This window comes from Phaethon lepturus, unplaced genomic scaffold (genome assembly GCF_000687285.1).
Source record: "Phaethon lepturus isolate BGI_N335 unplaced genomic scaffold, ASM68728v1 scaffold7836, whole genome shotgun sequence".
Taxonomy (NCBI): Eukaryota; Metazoa; Chordata; class Aves; order Phaethontiformes; family Phaethontidae; genus Phaethon; species Phaethon lepturus.
In genome coordinates this window covers 2,703-21,281 of record NW_010545522.1, presented here as the reverse complement: position 1 = coordinate 21,281, position 18,579 = coordinate 2,703, and the positions used below count along the sequence as shown (strand labels likewise).

The 18,579-nt window shown below is 35.7% G+C and overlaps 1 protein-coding gene across 1 annotated transcript in view; it reads left to right on the top strand.

The window, feature by feature from the left end:
* The window catches only part of PHF14 (PHD finger protein 14), a gene marked incomplete at both ends in the record, with an annotated part of 110,866 nt that extends 93,732 nt beyond the window's left edge, over positions 1-17,134 (top strand). Inside the window, one exon of the mRNA XM_010288976.1 lies at positions 17,017-17,134. Coding sequence (XP_010287278.1) covers positions 17,017-17,134 — 118 coding nt within the window. The remainder of the gene's footprint in view (positions 1-17,016) is intronic.
* Positions 17,135-18,579: the final 1,445 nt, after the last annotated feature.

The following is an 18,579-nucleotide window of genomic DNA, read 5'->3' as shown; positions in this document are numbered from 1 at the left end:
TTTCCTAATTTTTTGTTTCACTTCATTCCACCTTCATGAAATAAAAACAAAAGCAAGGGGGAAATAAACCCTGGTCTGTGTGAGGAAATACCAAATGGCTTTCTCGTAAGGCAAAGTTTTATTTTTCAAATTGTCTGTATACTTTTGTAGGGGATCAGAAGTATTTTGAAAATGACATTTCAATTGTTTAAGAAGTACAAAGTTTTGATTTAAAAGACCAACTTTAACTTAATTCAAAAATAAAACATTCTGTCCTTAAATTGATTTGTACTTCTGTAGATAAAACGGGGTTTTTAAATTTCTTTGCTTATATTGCCTTTCCCTTTTCCTTTTGTTGCTTTGACATTTTTTCCATGTTACATCAATCTTGTTGAGTGAAATAATTGAGCATAATGTAACTTTGCTGCCAGGATAGATATGCATTTAATAAGACTTCCCCATCTGTTTGCTTGCAAAACTAAGCATACAAACGGAGAAAAACTAAGCATGTGGTAAAGGCATTACATTGGAGATGGTGCACTAAGCTGCTGAGCTCCACTGTTTCGGGTCAATTTTAGTTGTGTTTTATCTTACTGACTTTTGGCTTATTTGTACTAATGCCCTGCCTGCATCACAGTATGTTAAGGAAGATGATTCTTGTCATTTAAACAGGAGAGTGAAAAGCAGTTACGTGTATTAAAATATTTTAAAAATACAAAATTCTATTCTATATTAAAACTGAAAGCTCCATTTCTTTTTTGAACCTCCACAAAAGGCTTCTTTTTGAAGCAACACCTTTTTTCAGGCAGCAGGTAGGCCTAACATTTAGAATTTATATTCCAGTTATTAGTATTCATTAATTAAACTGAGACATCTTTCATGAAATTCTGTTTTGTACTCAAAAAAGTTGACTTGCCAGCTACATATTGCTGGCAACATCTATTGCCACATCCCGATTCAGCTATAGTTTCATTATCATATAATGATTATATTATTCATCAATATTCAGTTATCCAAGTATCAGAAAAAGGTCATTTCGTGAATGAGAGACAAAATGTCTCAAGTTGAAGAAGTTATACTGAATTTTGGAGAAAATATCTTTTTTACAGAATACATTGATACATGTAAATCACTCGGAGTTTGAGGTGCGCATCAGTGTTAGCGTTCCCTTAATTCTGATGAAATATAAAGAAGGTGGCGGATTTTCAGCAATGCAGCAACCTACAGGAACAAGATCCATGGACAGCGGCCCGCTCTTTTTCCCTCAAGGCTTTGTTAACTCCTCATCTGTACTACAATTTTTTTTCTTTGAGATTTATGCTGTTTAAACTTAACTTTAATTGTGAAGTTCCTAGTGGTACACCTCTTTTCTGTTAAAATTCACTTGTGGGGGAATACATGATTTCGTAGATACCATGTCCATGATTATAAATTATTATGCTCATTGCATACCAAGCAAGTTTTTTTTTCTTTTGAACGCATCTAAGTACTCAACAGAAAATATGTACAATCTGCTACAGTGTAGACTACATGATATTGTGCAGTTGGGACTGAGAATTGGTTTGTCCTATCAAATGACCTTGTGTTATACAAGCCCCAACTCAGTATTTCGGTTAATAGTGATAATAATAACAATAAAAAATTGTGTTCTACGACCTGCTTTTCTACCTATGTAATGATTATGCTAGTAGTCACAAGATTCAGTTGAATTCATGGGTTGGCATTCAGTTGGGTATATTTTTTTCGTAGAGTGACTACAGAGATTAAACTTGCAAATGCTCTCCTTGTGTGCTCATTCAAAATAATAGCAGCAGGAAGGAATAGTTTTGCTTTAAGTGGAAAGGGATAGTCACTCCTTGCACTTGCACACTGAATCAGATAGAGACAGCTGCAGAGGGAAGATATGCATGGCAAAAAGCAGATCAATTGGATTCAGCCACGTCCAAATGGAATTACATCAGTCAATAACCTTCCTTTCAAGTTACTGAAATCTTCCTGGCCCAAATTTCTCTTGTCAGGTTACTGAGTTTTGCCAATGATTAAAGTATTTTGAAATTGCTTCGATAAAATCAAGGACCTTGTTGTGACAAGGTCTGTAAATGCAGTCTCTTAAAAGAGAAAGATGGGTTTCATGTAGCGTACTAAGTGTATTGACTGATTTTTTTTCATGGGTTCTCAGGAGCTTGTATTCACAAAGACAGTACAGAATGAAGGAAAATGACACTTTTATTACCGAATGAAACCATTTCATACGTGGGATCCCAATATTTTATTTAATCTTTTGTATAGGATATGTCATTTCTTCTAGGCTTTGAAATCATTTGAAAATGTGTTCTTGTTTTGAAGTCGGCATAGTAGCACTTGAAGAACAGAATTTTGTAAATCAAGACTACTGTTGGTCTTTGTCTACCTCAGTCAACACGTTTCTGCAGTGACCAGCTCTAAATGTCACTGTTACGCTCCAGTGTGCCAGTTATTAGAACGAAGCAGAGCTTTTCTATTCCAGTGGTAGTACTTCAGATGCTGTGATGTTTTGTCCTGCAGATAACTTTTTTACAGGCTCATCAGTGTGTATATTAGCAAATAGAAATCTGTAACCATTCGGGAAGCATTTATTAATGTTTATAACATGATAAATACTGAAAAGAATTGAAGTTGTACCAGTCTCTAGAAGACACATTGCTTATCATTGTTTTGGGGGTCTGGGTTTTTTTTTCCCCCCAACTAAAGAGCTCTGTAAGTCTCAAAAACTTAATGGAGTTGTGGATACACATGAGTTTCTGGAATTGAGGAGTGTACCTTCAGCAGCCTGAATTTTAAAAAAGCAAATTACTTGTACCACCTTCAGATGGTTTGGTGTTTACAGCAGATACTGTTCCTTGACTTCTAAAACTGGTCTTGGTCAGCACTTCCTCTATAATTAAATAGCTCAGATTTCTTTCTCTTTCCTTACCATCTTACCTTATTGAAGTTTTTCCCAATACCTCTTTAGCCTTAACAGACTTACCTAGTGGGAGAGTCCTAATGTTTCAGAATTGGTCAGGTATGCTGAAGCAGACCCTTGAAGATAAACTGAGCTTACACTGTGGTTACAAATTTATTTTACTTGTGCCCAGTTAACAGCCAAAACCATTGTTCTCACAACAGGTATTTAAACTGATGAAAGCACGTATGGAAATGGCTAAAAATAAACAAGGATCAAAACTACTAAGCATTACATTTGTCTGCAATTTTCACTTTTCAGTATCTGTTACACAAATGAAGAGGGACGTTGGCAATTCCAATAGAAAGTATTGAAACGGTATGTGGGGTTTCTTGTGCTGTGAATTCCTTAGAAAATGAATTTTGCACATATTGGTAGACACCCCCCGCACCCCATTACATAATATTTTCCTTAACTGAGGAAGCAAATTACAGCCATGGTGGTTAAGGAGAGAGTGAGAGAAGTTGATGTGTTTCTCTCCTGTTGTACCAAAACTTGAAAGAAAATGTATTCTTAATTCTTTTTGTCCTGGAGTGAAGCAGAACTGGCACAGAACTCTTCTTCTACAGGACCAAATAATGCAGTTGAGAACCTCCTTGTTGAAAATATTTATTACCACGTTACCTCTGATGCCTTTTTCTCTCTGATGTTTTTTCCATCAACTGGTGAGAAAGGTGGGAAAGCTGTTCAGTTTTGTTCATTGTCCTTATTTCAGATTTTTTTGTTCAGTAAATCGTTTTCCCAACTCAGGTTGAAAATGCAGTTCAGATACTGCAGGCAGCTCAGGGTACTGCAGTCAGTAGAAATTAGAGTATAGGTGCCTCAATTCGGTGTAAAACCTCTGTAGTGCATTTCATCATATTTAAGTAAGCGCCAGGAGGTTGTTAAGCATGTATAGGAATGGGGGCAGCTCTTTGGAAGAGGGAGGGTTGGGAGATGGTATGTAAGGTGGGAGAAAAGCAAAAGCTGGGAATAGAACAGGAGAAATCAAGTCAATGTGAGACATCCCGGGAAAAATTTTTAGTAAGTAGTTCTCCAAAATCACTAGTCAGTTATCAGCTGAGTTTCTGGGTTACAAGCTTAAAAAAAGCTGTTGTATGCATCTGTTTATATTCCTTTGTCTTTTACCAAAGTTGGTTGTTGCTGGTTTTAACTCTGCTTAAACAGAGTCAGTAGTGATTCCTTCACTAAATCATACTTTGGAGGTGAGAGGGTTGAAGATAACCCTAAATCGTGTAAAATGAATGATGTCAAGTCCAAGTTTAAAAACAGTAGAAATGGAAAAATTGTCCAACCAGTTAAAAAGTAGATTCCCTTTAATGTATCAGTAAATGGTATAGTATTCTTTCAGATTTCTTGATACGTTGCTGTCAATGAAAATGCAATGCAAAGAAATGTTCTAGGCATCACTAGTGCAGGTATAGGCTACTTACACTTCCTATTTGATGCCTTTGTTCTTACAGCCTTACCTAAAGTACCACAGAAAATTGGGATCTTGGCTTTGCTCTCTAGTAACAAGTTTCCTTTGTGAGCCTTGTTTGTCTTTTATTACTTTGATTTGTGAGCTTATTGTTAAAATTTAACTTATTTTATTTCAACTGTGACATTTGTTTCATATATGAAAGCATATGGTTACATAAATACAATTTTAATATAAAATATTTTAAAATATAAATATATAAGTACAGTTATAAATATACATATATATGAGTACATATACATACATATATATGTCTGTATATGTAAACACTCATTTTGAGAAACAGAAATAGAAAGTTTTATTAAAAGTATGTATCGCTGTATTCACATCTAAACCTTGCTAGCCCAGATAGCGTAAAGCCCATCACACGCTGATGACCTGACTCTGATGTACAGTTGCAGCTACTCATACTGTTGCTGAGAGTATAGAGATGACACAAAGACCTTGAGCTTATCTTGAATGGTTTGCTGACGCTACCCTTCATGTTTCTGCACTTGGATGTGTACCCATGCCAACCTAACCCACTCTGATGTGGTCTGAACAAAACTGGTTGCGCTCGCTAAGGGAAGGGGATTGTAATAAAATGATGGTTAAAATTATTTCTGTTTTACAGCTCAGCTTTTTTTCAGTTTTCTTAAAAAATTCAGAATTGGGCTATAGTGTAGCAATTCAGTATACCTGATTTAAAATTCTAATCATGTCCCGAGTACGAGATGCAGTGAGAATTGAAATGGATTTGCATATACTACTTCCATGCTGTTCCTCTAATTCTTACACTCAAAAGTAAAATTAGTTTGTAAAGAACTGTTGTTGGAACATGTGGCAACACTATGGCTCCTGTTCATCAGATAGTTATATTTTTATTTTCTAAAAATGTGACAGCAGTTTAGAACTCCTTTTTCTTTACAATTCTACTGTAATACATTTCAAAGTAGGAAACAAAACAAATGCAGTGGAGGCTTTATGTAGGTCTGTCTTTGAAAACTGACGTATATTTGATATTCCAGCACAGCTTAAAGACAACATGGATTTTTTCCTACTTAAAATCTCGCAGTGCTCTCAGTTGTGTTAATTTGCTGTGTTGCAAGTAGCTTTAAAGAGTTTAAGTGTAGAAAATCAGCACTTTAAAATTGTATTTATTTTTTAAAAAAAAGCATCCTTGGAAAGCACATATGTCATGAGAATGTCAAAAGACAGGAATTACAATTACAAAAAAAGCTGTGAAGACTTTTGAGTTACTAGCTCAAAGACATTGTTTCAGAAGTGACTAAAGCTTTGTACGTACCGAATTAGTAAATTGCATTATGAAAGAAACCCTCCCTTCCTTAATGCTTCCTAAGTCCTAAGCCTTATTTTCTTTTGTATGCTATTCTATGAAACGAGCATTTTTTAAGGTTGTAACGCAGACCCATGTTGTCTGTGCTTGTCATGTAGTCAGTCCCATAGCTGCATTTGTGTGGGTTTCAATTATGAGGAAAACGCTAGCTTCACAAATAAGCCTACTTGTATTAAATTGTTGCTTTTATGATTAAATTTTTTTTTTTAATTACTTTGTCTGTCTTAAGGAGGACTGCCTTTGTTCTTTGAGCTGTATTGAGAAAAAGTTAAAAGGATGCTATATTTAAGTCAGTTTAATGTTTTGATACTTAGAGACTCTTGGAAGTTTGGTGTGTCTTAAACTATTTGGATCTGAGCATACACGTTGCTTGAATTTAGTGTGATGTTAAAATGTTTCATAAGACAGAGCGGAGCTGCTATGATCTTTCAATGTTAATATTTTTTTCTTATCACTTTACTGTGTAGATACCCTTCATGAGACACAACTCTGCCACAACTCATCCTCGGAGGCAATCGTGGAAACCTCTTTTATAATATGATTTTTAAATGTGGATAAAGCTCTCAATAGAGTACCTAAAGTAAAGGAGAACAGCTACCTTGTCTCTACTATAAGCTTATTATGACAAAAAGTTGAGATTGATTGTCAGGCTTGGATAGAATGTAATTGATTGGTCTGTTATTTGGACTGACAAGGCAGTTAATTTGCCTGCTTTTTTTTTTTTTTTTGCACTAATCAGGAACATTTCATATGTCCATTGTTAAAAAATCCCAGATAAATGTCTTGTCAGAATTGTCCTATTAAGTAATGTCTTTTTCCCCTGTGCTTCCTTGGCAAATGATGTTATGCAATGCTTGGATTCACTGAAGAGTGACAGAAGCTTGTGGGACTTAAATATTGTGCGTTCCTCTGTGGTGATACCGAATGAAATAAGCAACAGTTTGCCATCCGCCTGCTGCTCTACTCATATGCAGTTCCATAAGAACATTTCTATATAGAACACCGTGTTGTACATAAACCTTACTGTAAAAAGGATTGTTTCCTAAAAAAAAAAAAAAATGTTCAGTGATAATGAGACCTGTAAAACACTTGAGACATACTATTCTGAAAGAATAGATTTGACATGGAAAAATTGATTTTATGCTTATTAGGATGAACTAATTGTTTCTGACTTCAGATACTTGAGTGAATAGACCAATACCTTTATTGCTTTCTGAAAAATTTTTAAGAAAAAGAAAAATCTGAGTATATGCAGACATTTGTTTTATTTGGCTTACTTCTCTGGCAGTGTTCAGGACAAGCTTATCTCCTCACAGTACAAATATGAAATTGTTATGTAAGTTTGGGAAGGAATGAAGAACTGATCACACAGCGTGACAGCTGAGATCTTCGTCTTCGTCCATATATATCCTGGTAGATGCAGACATAGTATTTTGATCTACAAATGGTACTGATCCAGTTCTTAAATCTACAGTAGCAGTGTGTTGACATCTTCATCATTTTCATCTTGAACTTGCTTGGAAAAACTCTGCTCATATGCAACCACACTTGTAACTTATGACCTATAACCTTTGAATTTCTTGAGTTATGGTGGTTTTTGTCATCTATCAAGGCACATTTGCATTTGAAAATATTTTTTAAACTTAAGAAACAGATTAAATGCTGTAATAAGTAATAGGAGAAATATACAAATTTGTGTATACTTATCTACAAGTCATATCTTACCAGGGAATTTCATGTTTGGATATTATATTAAATAAAATTAACCTGATGTCTAACACGTCGTTTTGTTTCAAAGAGGGGGTGGGATGATACCAGAGTAAGATTTTTGTCCGAACTATCAGAAATGTTACCGTTCTGTGTTGGCAAGGCACACAAAGACACCTTAATAATAAAGAAATTTGCACTAGAAAATAGACGTTAATGCAGGAATCTGATCTTTAAGAATCCATGCATCCATTTTACGAAGAAAAGACCAAGTTTAGTGACAACATGTCCAGAATTCTGGAGGTAAAAAGTTATATCCAAATGCTGTGCTAACGCGGGGAAAAAAAGGTGTTTGCCCATATGTCATGATGAGTTTAGGGGGAAAAAAAAAAAGTAATGTTTACTGTGATTTATCATTAGTTATTAAACTAACCCAGTTTAGGTACTGTGAGTAGGAGAGAATGATAAATGTAGCACATCTTGGCTTGAGTAAGACTTCTAAAATATTTTTGTCTTGTGACATTCTGCTAAGCAGGCTAGAGAAATATTCTGTTAATTAAGCCGCAATAAAATATGTAGTTGATTAGAAAAGTAGACTAGTTACCACGGACTCACTGCCAAACTGGAATGATATGCCACTCACAGGGTTCCACTCAGGGCTGTCCTGGGTTCAGTATTATTATATTTTTGTTAACTTTTACTTTAGTCTATTAAGTGCTGCAATGAAGTGTTTGGTTACATTTGCAGTTGATGCCAGTATGATGTGAGAGACCACAGCATTAGAATTAGCAATGAAATATTAAGAAAGCATCCAGAAGCAGCATGCAGTGCAGTAAAGGAAAAGGCAAATCGCTGTTTAGTGCATGATTATGACACAAAGAGTAACTAGTTAGGAGATACGTCTTCAAAAAAGGAGGTGTGGGCGACTCTGGATCAAAGTGATCATGAATCAAACTGATCATTCCTGAGATGTACAAAGAGAGGTGTTAACATTTAGCACGTGAAAGTACTCCTCCTGAATATCCAGAAGACAGGTATGTCACCCTTGGAAAAGCCCCAGCTACCATATTCTGTCCACTTTGGCAAGAAATATGTAGAGACAGTCCAAAGCAAACTGAATTGAATGATAAGAAGACTACAGGAGACATAAGTGAATAAAAAAAAGCTTAAAATAGTTGGATTTCTTTAATTTAGAGGATACTGGGGAATCTATCTTCAAACGGCCTAAGTTAATACAAAGATGATGAAAAGATAAGTCGCGGCAGAGAAGGGAAAAAAGAATTTCTTCAAATCTGTTCAGACAAAAGAGTTAAATTGTAGCAAGATGATTTGGGTTAGGCAATAGAAAGTTTTTTTCTAACAATTAGAATAATTGCACTAGAGAACTTTGTTAGGGGACTTGAGTAGTCTCTGCTATTGGAAGATTTTAAGGACAGACTAATGTGTGTTAAAAACTGTTTGAGTATTGTTGGTTCTCCCCTGGGCATGCTTGATATCCGAAGGTGATTTCCTGCTGTGTGTTGTATGTTTGTTTCCCAGTACAGCTTCTGTGTAGGGTTTTGTTCCTTCTTGGCACCTTGCTTTGACATTAGGTATTAGTTTAGTTTTCAGTCTCTCATTCGTGTGAATCATTGTGTCACTTGCCTCTCTCTTTTTCTGGAAGGTCAGATGTTAACACTTGATACTTCACCTTTTGAAAGAAGTTTGATGGCAATATTCAAAACTATAATGGACTTCTCTAGTAGTTCACAAACAAAATACACCATTCCGTGTAGTTATTAGTCTGAATACCTGCGAATGGCAATATTGATGCAATCATGTATTACGACTAGAATGTACTCCAGGAAAAACTAATGCAGCGTTTGCTAATAGCTTTCTGAAATTTTATACTCTTCAGTTTGTCAAGGGGGTTATCCTGGTTCTTTCAGAAGTTCCTGGTTTTCCCAATAAAGAAAATATTTTGGACTTTTTGGGGGGCTGTAATTTGTGTAGTATTATCTTACTATGTGTCTAGGAGGCATTGTCTTCACAGAAATACTTAATTTAAATTTAAAAATACTGTAAATATAAGTTCTATCCAGTAGCTGTATAATATTAGCAGAAAGAAACACATTTGACATAGTGTTCACATCAGTATATTCCCCATGTATATGTGGGCCCTTAATGATTTTTGTGAAATAATTTATCAAAGCCATGTGTTTTATAGTTTTGAAGTACTATGAAAGAGAGAAGTGAACACTTCTTACTGAAAGGATGCTGTTCACGTGCAGGTATAGTAAATAAAGTTTATTTGTAGCATTCTTTAATTCACTGTGTACGGGCAAACTAAGTTTCATGAAACTGATGATTTGTGGACCATTCAGAAAAAATCTGGATTACATAGGAATGTCACATGACAATAGCGGATTCAGATTCTTCCTTACCCATAAATAATCAGTGATAGGTTTTTTGAATTCAGAGGTTGTTTGTTTGTGTTAGTGTTAAAAAGCATGAATTAAATCAAGCAGGAGAAGTATCACTTTTGGGTTTAGCATAATTTAGCTATGCAAATGTCTGCCAGATTAATTGTGGTATAATTGATTGACACTATTTGTCAGTTCTGTTAAAATGAAGTGTTCGATGTTCAGGTTATGTGATGATAAGCATCTGGGGGGTGGGGAGTAGAAGCTACATAAAACATTTTTTTTCCTTTTGAACTTATAGGTAGAATGTTTTGTTTACTGCTTTTGCATTAAAATAGAACTTCCTAAAGGTCAAAGCTGTAGAAATTCATGCTGTTACGTATTATAACTAGTGCTAAATACAGGATTTTTTAAAAACTTACTTCATGTAGCAGATGCTGAAACGTGTAGCATAGATACTGTAAGCGAATGAAGGTTTTCCCTCAGGATTATTGTACACTAAAGAGAAAAAATAAGTCATTTCATTAATGCTGTTGACTTTGGACAGAAATTTGAGTAAGTTAGAGATTATACGGTTTCCCACATCCAAAACCATATAGGTACTTCATCATGAAACTACTGTTAGCTGAAGATCAGAAAGCTCGTCCTTCTCTGTTAGGCCATGTGTCCATCTTGCCTGTACACTGTTTTTGTCAGTAGTAGGTAGATGTAAAACCCAGAATGTAATAATCATCCTGTGTCTGATATAGTCTCTTACCTTTCAACAATAGACATGCCACTCTCTCTTCCAGGCGTAACAGAACAGAGTAATAGTCTGCTGTCTCTTCTAACGTTATAAACTATGGAAGTCAGGGACTTCCTTTTGTACACTTGCATTGTACCTGGCATAACAGAAACTTGAATGTGGCTTTTAATTACTTTGTGTAATACCATAAGCGTTAATTTTGCCAGAAAGAGTATTGCATTTGCTTAAATCAAAGCTATGAAAACATTAGAATCCAGAAAGATCCATGTTGGAAAGAGCCTCTGGAGGACATTTGTTCCAGCCACCCACTCAAAGCAGGACTGACTGCAAAGTAAGATCTAGCTTTGAGATTAAGACAAGTTCCTTAAGAGTTATATGCAGTTGAATTTTGAGCATCTTTGGAGATAGACAGCCTTTCAGGATAACCAGTCCTTGTGTTTGAAGAGGCTATATAGTTGCGCTATATCCTGGTCTATATTCAATAATGTATGCATGTGCAGTCACATAAGAATTGTAGTGCTGGAATCTGCCACACTCTTGATGATGAAGTCACCTAAAGCTTGTCTGGCCTATGTGAGAAGCTTTTACATTATCCTAGTGCTAATAGTCTCTCAAAACTGTTCTGTAGAACAGAAACTGCCAAGAAGACTTGACCATCCATTTTCAGTTGTTGTGCCACTTATGGGCAAGGGAAAAAATGTAGAAATCTGGAAGAGGAAAAACAACTTTTTCCATTTTATACTTAATATGTTTTTCTCTTTTGACAATATTCTGCCTAAAAACAAAGGAGTTGTTAAGGATCTAGACCTTATATTTTAAATTAGAGTCTAAGTGCAGGACTGCATCACCTTTGTTCTATGCTTGGCCTATGACATAACACAGTGAAATGAAAGCAATTTCTATTCGAATCCATGGGGCTGAATTGAAGAGGCTTGGTGTAGAATGGTGGGGTAAGATATGAAGACTTATCTTCACTTATCTTCACTTTGTTTCAAGAAATGTCAGAAGAGAAGGCTAAAAAGAAGAATGTTTTCCACATGTTCTGTAATGAAAAAGTATTATTGTTTTGGGTCCTTCCTCAGTAAGTAGAATAAATGTACTTTTTTGGACAGCATTAATAACAATGCAGTAAATATAGATTTATACCATTATTCCGCTGTGAGATCTTTAATTGATTTTATTCTTTAAATAAGGATACAAGGAAGCGCCACCTTTGATATTACATGTAAGAGTTGCTCTTTTAACCCGTATAGTATTCGTTCCTATCGCTCAGAATTTATCACTTCAGTGGTCTGTTGCAATGCCCAGGAGCACTCCTCACCTGCTCCACTCTGAGGTCAGTCATCTTGGTTCTATGTTTTGAAGTCACTTGAACTATGTCAGCTTATGCTGTTTTTTTGGGAACGCTTACATGCCCTTTTCCATTGGATCTATCCTAGAGCCACTAAGAAGAAACAGTGCCTTAAACTGTCATAGCTGGTTTGAAGTTGTTCAGCTGAACCCAAGAATGTGCTGCAATTTAAAACGAGCCCCCAAGCATGCCTCCAGCTGTTCGCGGTTTCAGAGTGGCCCAGCACTGGGACACTGAGGGGTGAAAGGGGAGAGAGACCGGTGCCTGAGAAGGAACAACTGTTCTTCCGGCATTAAGAGCCTTTAGTCAGAAGTGGGGTCCAGAACAAGCCAACAAGGAAAGACGCAGGTCAATACTTAAATCCACAGAGGTGCTGGAACAGCCATCCTGTTTGCATTCCCCCGCTAACGGGTGAGGGAATGCACACCCATCCTGCTGCAGAGTCTCGGAGACTTCAAAAATTCTGGATTAGATGACTTCTGAAGTTTGTTCTAATTAATTCTAAGTTTGCCAAACGAAGGCTTATATGACAAGTTCTCTAATTTTAATGGTGATGCTGGTTTGTCAATATGTATCAAAGTTTCATATCTCTTTTCCATTAAAGTAAATCTTTCTAAGCTGTTGTGATGAATAGGGAGTCGTATCTGTATTTTGCAATTTTGTACTTTGTTCAACATGGTACCTTTTGGCACGACACTGCAGACGATGTGCAATGATGTGTACATAAGTGAGAGATTTTCTGTAGTCTCTGAAGCATATTTGGAAAGTTGTATTTAAAGATTAGCTTATTAATGTTGTGTTTCAGGGACATGTAGGTAATTACTTTTACAGCTATAGATGGGTGATGCTGTCTTGTGAATGCAAAATTGGTTTCTTCACTCTGGCTGAATCAGCTCTTTGTGGTTTTCAATGATATTAACCAGTGACTTACAAATGTGCCCGTGATGGGCACGTTTTGCATTCGCTGTTCCTCTGTAAAAGCAGAGGTCTTTTTCCCCAGTGCTCGCAGGAAGACTTCTGCAGGCCAACTGATAAGACTCCCTCCTGTGCAGGTAGATGCAGTGTAATGAAATTGGATGTGTGCGCTGGGCTTTTGTAAATAAAATGAGATTGACCCCAGCCATTATCTCATTTATCTCATTTACATTGTAAAATCAGTATCTACAGTATTGATTAGAGCATAATTAGTTAATTATGAACAGGAAAATGCAGAGTGATGTAGGGCTTGAGCACAGCCAGCTGTACTGCTAAAAAACTAATAAAAACAATCCAAGGGCATGAGCAGATGGAGATCACTTTATTAAAGAACAAAGCAGACGTACTTCAGGTATGGAAATGCCTAATCAAGCTTTCTTGCTGTGAAGATGTAGCTGACCTGCATTCTATACTTTTATAAGTGAAAAATGTTGGTTTTTTTTTAATTTATTAACCTAACTCCTTCAGAATTCACCTTTCTTCTTCACACCCCATTTTCTCGCTATATAGTGGGCATATATCTATCCTCATTAATTGCTGGAATGAGGAATACAGCGATTTCTAATTTTGATGCATAAAGTAATTTCAGGCTTGTTAAAACATTGATAGTAAGCAATTACCTGTCAGTTAGAGGTAATTTAGGAGGTTAGGTTAGCTTGTCTTTGCGTGGAGGTCTGTTTTTATTTTCACAGTTTTTGGTACAACTGCTAGCCAGGCCACTGAAGGTGGCTGTGCACTTAATTGCGTTTGTAAATCATGTGCTTAACTACAAAAAAAGTTATCCACAAATAATAGCAAGATAAAATATTTGCTAGTTTTGGACTGTTTTAAAGATGTGACCTTGGATCCCCAAGGGTAAAAAATTTAACTGAACCTTTAAAATGGAGGAAGTGGTTTCTTCCCCCCCCTCCTCCCCCCCAGCCCAAGTTTAACTTGATGTTAAGCCGTCTTCAGGGTGGAAGTGGATGATATTTGCCAATGACAGTGCAACGTGGCTCCTTTGCGCTGTAAATGTCTGTATTGTGACTGATCTGTGGGTGCATTTACTAAAAGGCTGTGGGACTGTCGGTATGACACCTTTTGTGACCCAGCAATTTCATTCTCTAATTAAGTTGAAAGTACTCCTTATTTCGTGTTGCTGTCCTATTTTCTGAATCTGACAGTGGATTTTCCATCATTTTATGTTGCCAGACAAAAGAACACAAGTAATAGCGTACACTTGAGGGCTTAATCTCATTTTACTAGTGCCATTTTAATCTAGGTGTAAGGTTTTCTTTCAGAACCGGGAATTAAGAATGCCAACTTTGTTTTCTGTACTGTGGTATGTGTAAGGTTCACATGTTGTCCCAAGTCCGTCTCAGCAGACAAGGGAGTTGCCAGATAGGTAGGGCATCAAGGAACAGCGTATATTCATCCCTTTTCCCAACATCGTGCTCTGGGAACTTCAGAATCAGTGGATTTGTGTTCCACAATACGGAATTTGTATTCCAATAAAAAACAGAAAGAAGGAAATGTTTAAAAATATTTGATATAGTTTCATTTTATCACCACACAACTTTTTATTTTTTGATACATGAAAATATGCTTTTGTTATTTGCATCTTCTCAGCTGTGCAGATGCAGATAGAAGCTATTAGTACCTGAAAACTTTCATATAGGTATTTTTAACTCATTTTAGGAAAATGCAATTTTTCTTCTGCCAAACTAAACAGCTTTGAAGTGATAAAAATTAATGACAGTAAATAGTAAAAACATTCAGCTTTAGAATAGCGCCTCCAGATCTGTATTTAATTTTGCAAAGTTCTGGTTATTTCAACCCAGCCTTGCTAACTCCCTCAGTGTACCTTGAAACGCAGCTGAAGGTGCAGTCAGGAAATACCACATTCAAGATAAAAAATGGAAAAGATGTAAGAATGGATGGGAAAGCATAATTTTAAAGGGGAAACATTTTCTTTTGAATGTATAAACACTTATGTTTATAGACAATCACTTCAGAAAAAAATTAAATTAATACTGTTTGAAGTGAGATGTAGACTTTAGAATTAAGTTTTGAAAATATGCTGAATCAGTCAGGAATAGCGTGATGCCTTATTTTGTGTTACTTGGAGGATGCCAAACAGTTTACAAGAAGAGAGTTCTGATAAGCACTGCTTAAATGCAGGCACTTACCTGAATAAGATTCTAGATAAAGAAATAGGTTAGTAAAAATATATACCTTTACAGATGAGAACAAAGGAGGCTTCATCTTCTGCTGAAGGTCACATATGCTGTTGGGATGTAGGATAGTAACCTATCTCATCTCCCAGTCTCAAACTTTTTATTATTTTAGTATGATTTTCACAAGAAATAAAACTGCTTATATTCCTGTTTGTACGTAATATATTTCTACATTAGAACTCTTGTGTCTTTAAAAAACTGAGAATGGTTTCCTCTTTTAAGTGTTTTCTTTGTCCTGGAATAGGATTGAGTTATTACTGAAGAGTCCTAAGGATATAGATTGTAATATGGTATATGCTATTTTGTAAAAATACCAAAACCATGTCAGGCCGGTGTTGCATACTGTGGATAGGTAGATTATTGCTTTTAATTTCTTCTTAGCAGAAGACAAGACATGCGATACCCTTACCACTGCTCATGTCTGACATACACCTGCGAAAAGCAGAAGGCTTCCCTAGCAAGCACAGCCTTGGCAGCAAGGAAAGAAGTATTTACTTAGGTTAAACAATGGTAATCAGAAAATGGTTACTCCTTCTTCTTTGGAGACTAAGCCCTGAAGAAAAGTCACATGAACATTTTCTTCCGTTACTGCAGCAGTGTGTTCTCTTCGTGGAATCCTCTTTCTGTGATGCGCTCTGTGTTCTGTTGATAAATTACAGCCCTCTCTCTTTCATCTGATGATGTCTGTGCCAGGCTATTATTGCAATTTTTGGTGATTTTTGTCTTTGCGTGTTTTGTGGAGGAGAAAAGGAGTGTCCAGGGAAGCGGAGAAAGTGTAGGGGATTTCTTCGAAAATTTTATTTTTAAACATTTACTCTGTTTCCTATTTTTGGATCATTTATATTGGCTTTGACTAAGACTTTAAGGGCATTTAATGAAGAGAATATTGCAAAGTAGATTTGGAAAAGCTTTCTTTTTCACACAAAAGAATACAGGGGGGTATGCAAATAAAGTGAAGTTCAGTAGGATACATGAAAATCTCTATTATTTGCTTTGAAAATCTTTTTCCCGTTTTGAGCATATTATTGTACGGATCTAAAAGTCCTTTCTTGAAGCACTTGTTACATTGTAGCATACCTTCAATGCTGGCACATTAAGAATGGGTGAACAATAGCTATGCTATATGTCTTGAGCTTTTTATGTGGACCATGCATCGTACAAAACACTAATGAAAGGTTTATTAAAAAACCACATAAAATTGTTGTGCATACATAGCGCAGTTTTATAAGTGAAAGATCACAGTGAAATCCTGTTCAATTAATGCCCCTTTCCAGAAAATTCAGTGTGAATCGAAAATATTTTATGCATTTATTTATCAACCACATAGTTCTTGTGTAAAAAATAAAATTTTTAGCTGTAAATTATACACAGAGATAGCAGCTCACAGAAAAAGGCAAGTGGTTGAATATGTGAGCGAACATTTCACAGAGATTTCCTTGAAAAAGTGGATGTGTAAAATAGTGTCTTAAAACGATGAAAAATCAATATTGTCACTGTCTAAAAAATAACAAATTTCTGAAAATAAATGGCAATGAATGACATTGAAGTATCCAAAAAATTGAGCTAATTATACCTTTTTTTCATTAATTTGCAAGTGTCTGAAATAATGTCTTTTATATAAGATGAAGGCAAAGTTGATGTATGAGTGTCTGCATGAGAATATTGCAAATTAGGCAGAACCTACTTGAAGTGATTGTGTTTGAAAATACCTCTTATAGAAAATGGATTTTCTGTATCATGATAATGGATCGGGAAATCTTGTGCCGAGAGTTGCAGAGCAGCGCAGTCTTAAATAGCAAAGAAGTAGCATTTATATCTTTTTTTTTTTTTTTTCTGTTGCAGGTGTGATGAATGCAGGCTTTGCTACCATTTTGGCTGTCTAGACCCTCCCTTGAAAAAGTCTCCTAAACAGACTGGCTATGGATGGATTTGTCAGGAATGTGACTCTACATCCTCCAAAGTAAGTTAATTCATCCTGCGAAACAGTTGAAATATTCTGGTTTTATCAGTCTTACTTAGCTTCTGAAGTTTTTGTTGAAATGCTATGCATAAGTCTGGTCAGAAAAACAGTAGAGGGTCCTAAAATAATGATTTCAGATTCTTTGTAAAACAGGTAAAAACCAGAATGTATGCAAAATGGAAATATTTTTAATCAATAAAGAGAATTTTATTATCCCAGTTTAATGCTTTCTTTTCACATTATGTTCTTTCTGAGAAAGGCGTGAGTAAGGCTACTATGTAAGGATCGATAACATTATTGACAAGTGAAAGTATTTCAGGAGAGTAGTACAGAATGCAAACCTTTAAGGACAGAGAAAGCAAATACATGTTTTTCTAAATAAATGAACAGGATTTGAATTACTAAACCTGTGTTTTTTCACTGGGGAATCATACGAAGGTTGTTAATACTTTATATTGATTGGTATGCCTTGATCAAATACAACATTTTAAAACTAGGACTAAATTTTTGACATGGATTAACTCTCTTTAATAATATTGACAGTAGTAGTATGATTCTGTAGTACCAACTTGTCAAAAAATAAAGATTTTGATTGTTTGGTTTTCTGCACAGAAGCTTCTTTAGTACTGGCATTCTTTTCTATCATCACCATAACCTCTGAAGAGACACTTTCCAGTTGATTTTCAAAATTGAATTTATAAATGCATCTGATACCTCAGTCTTAAAATAACGGAGCATTCTAAAAGTCTTTAAAATTTTACAGGCTATTGTGCCACTTAAATTGTATTTCACAGAATTTTTTTAACTAGTAAGGAAGAGACTCAATATTTGGATACACAGGGACACAGCTATGCAGAGGTGGTTGTCATAAGTTACCTGTTAGCATACTTGGATACTTAAACTATTTCATGATGTTACTTTTAAGAATGGAAGATACAAAATGTTCAGGGGGAGGTATAGTTTTTTGGCTTGCTAGTCTCCCTTTCCAACTGGAAAAAGATGGTATTCAGTTTCACCCCGGGGGGTTAATCAAATTGTTCTCCTGTAAGGAGATATGAAGACAGACATCGGAAATTAGCTGTCCACTGCAGTTTGGACATCAAGCAATCTTTCTTGAATGCCACTTACATGCAACGAATGTTCCGAGAGTGAATTAAAATTGTTATGGAGTTTCTGTCACCTGCTTAAACTAAAACGGGTTCTTGATAATGTTGGTTAAAATTTTCTGTCTACTGTTTTCTTGTCTGCTTCTGAGTAAACAAAAAAACCAACATTTGTGATTTCTAGATGTGTTTTCCAGGAGATTAGCACGCTATGTACCAGATGAAATTTTGAAAATACTTTGTCATGTAAATTTAGTATGACTGACTTCACTTAGCACAGGGTATGTGTTAGTTTTAAGGTGCATGTTGAAAAATACAGCGTTCTGAAGAGTAAACAAAGTT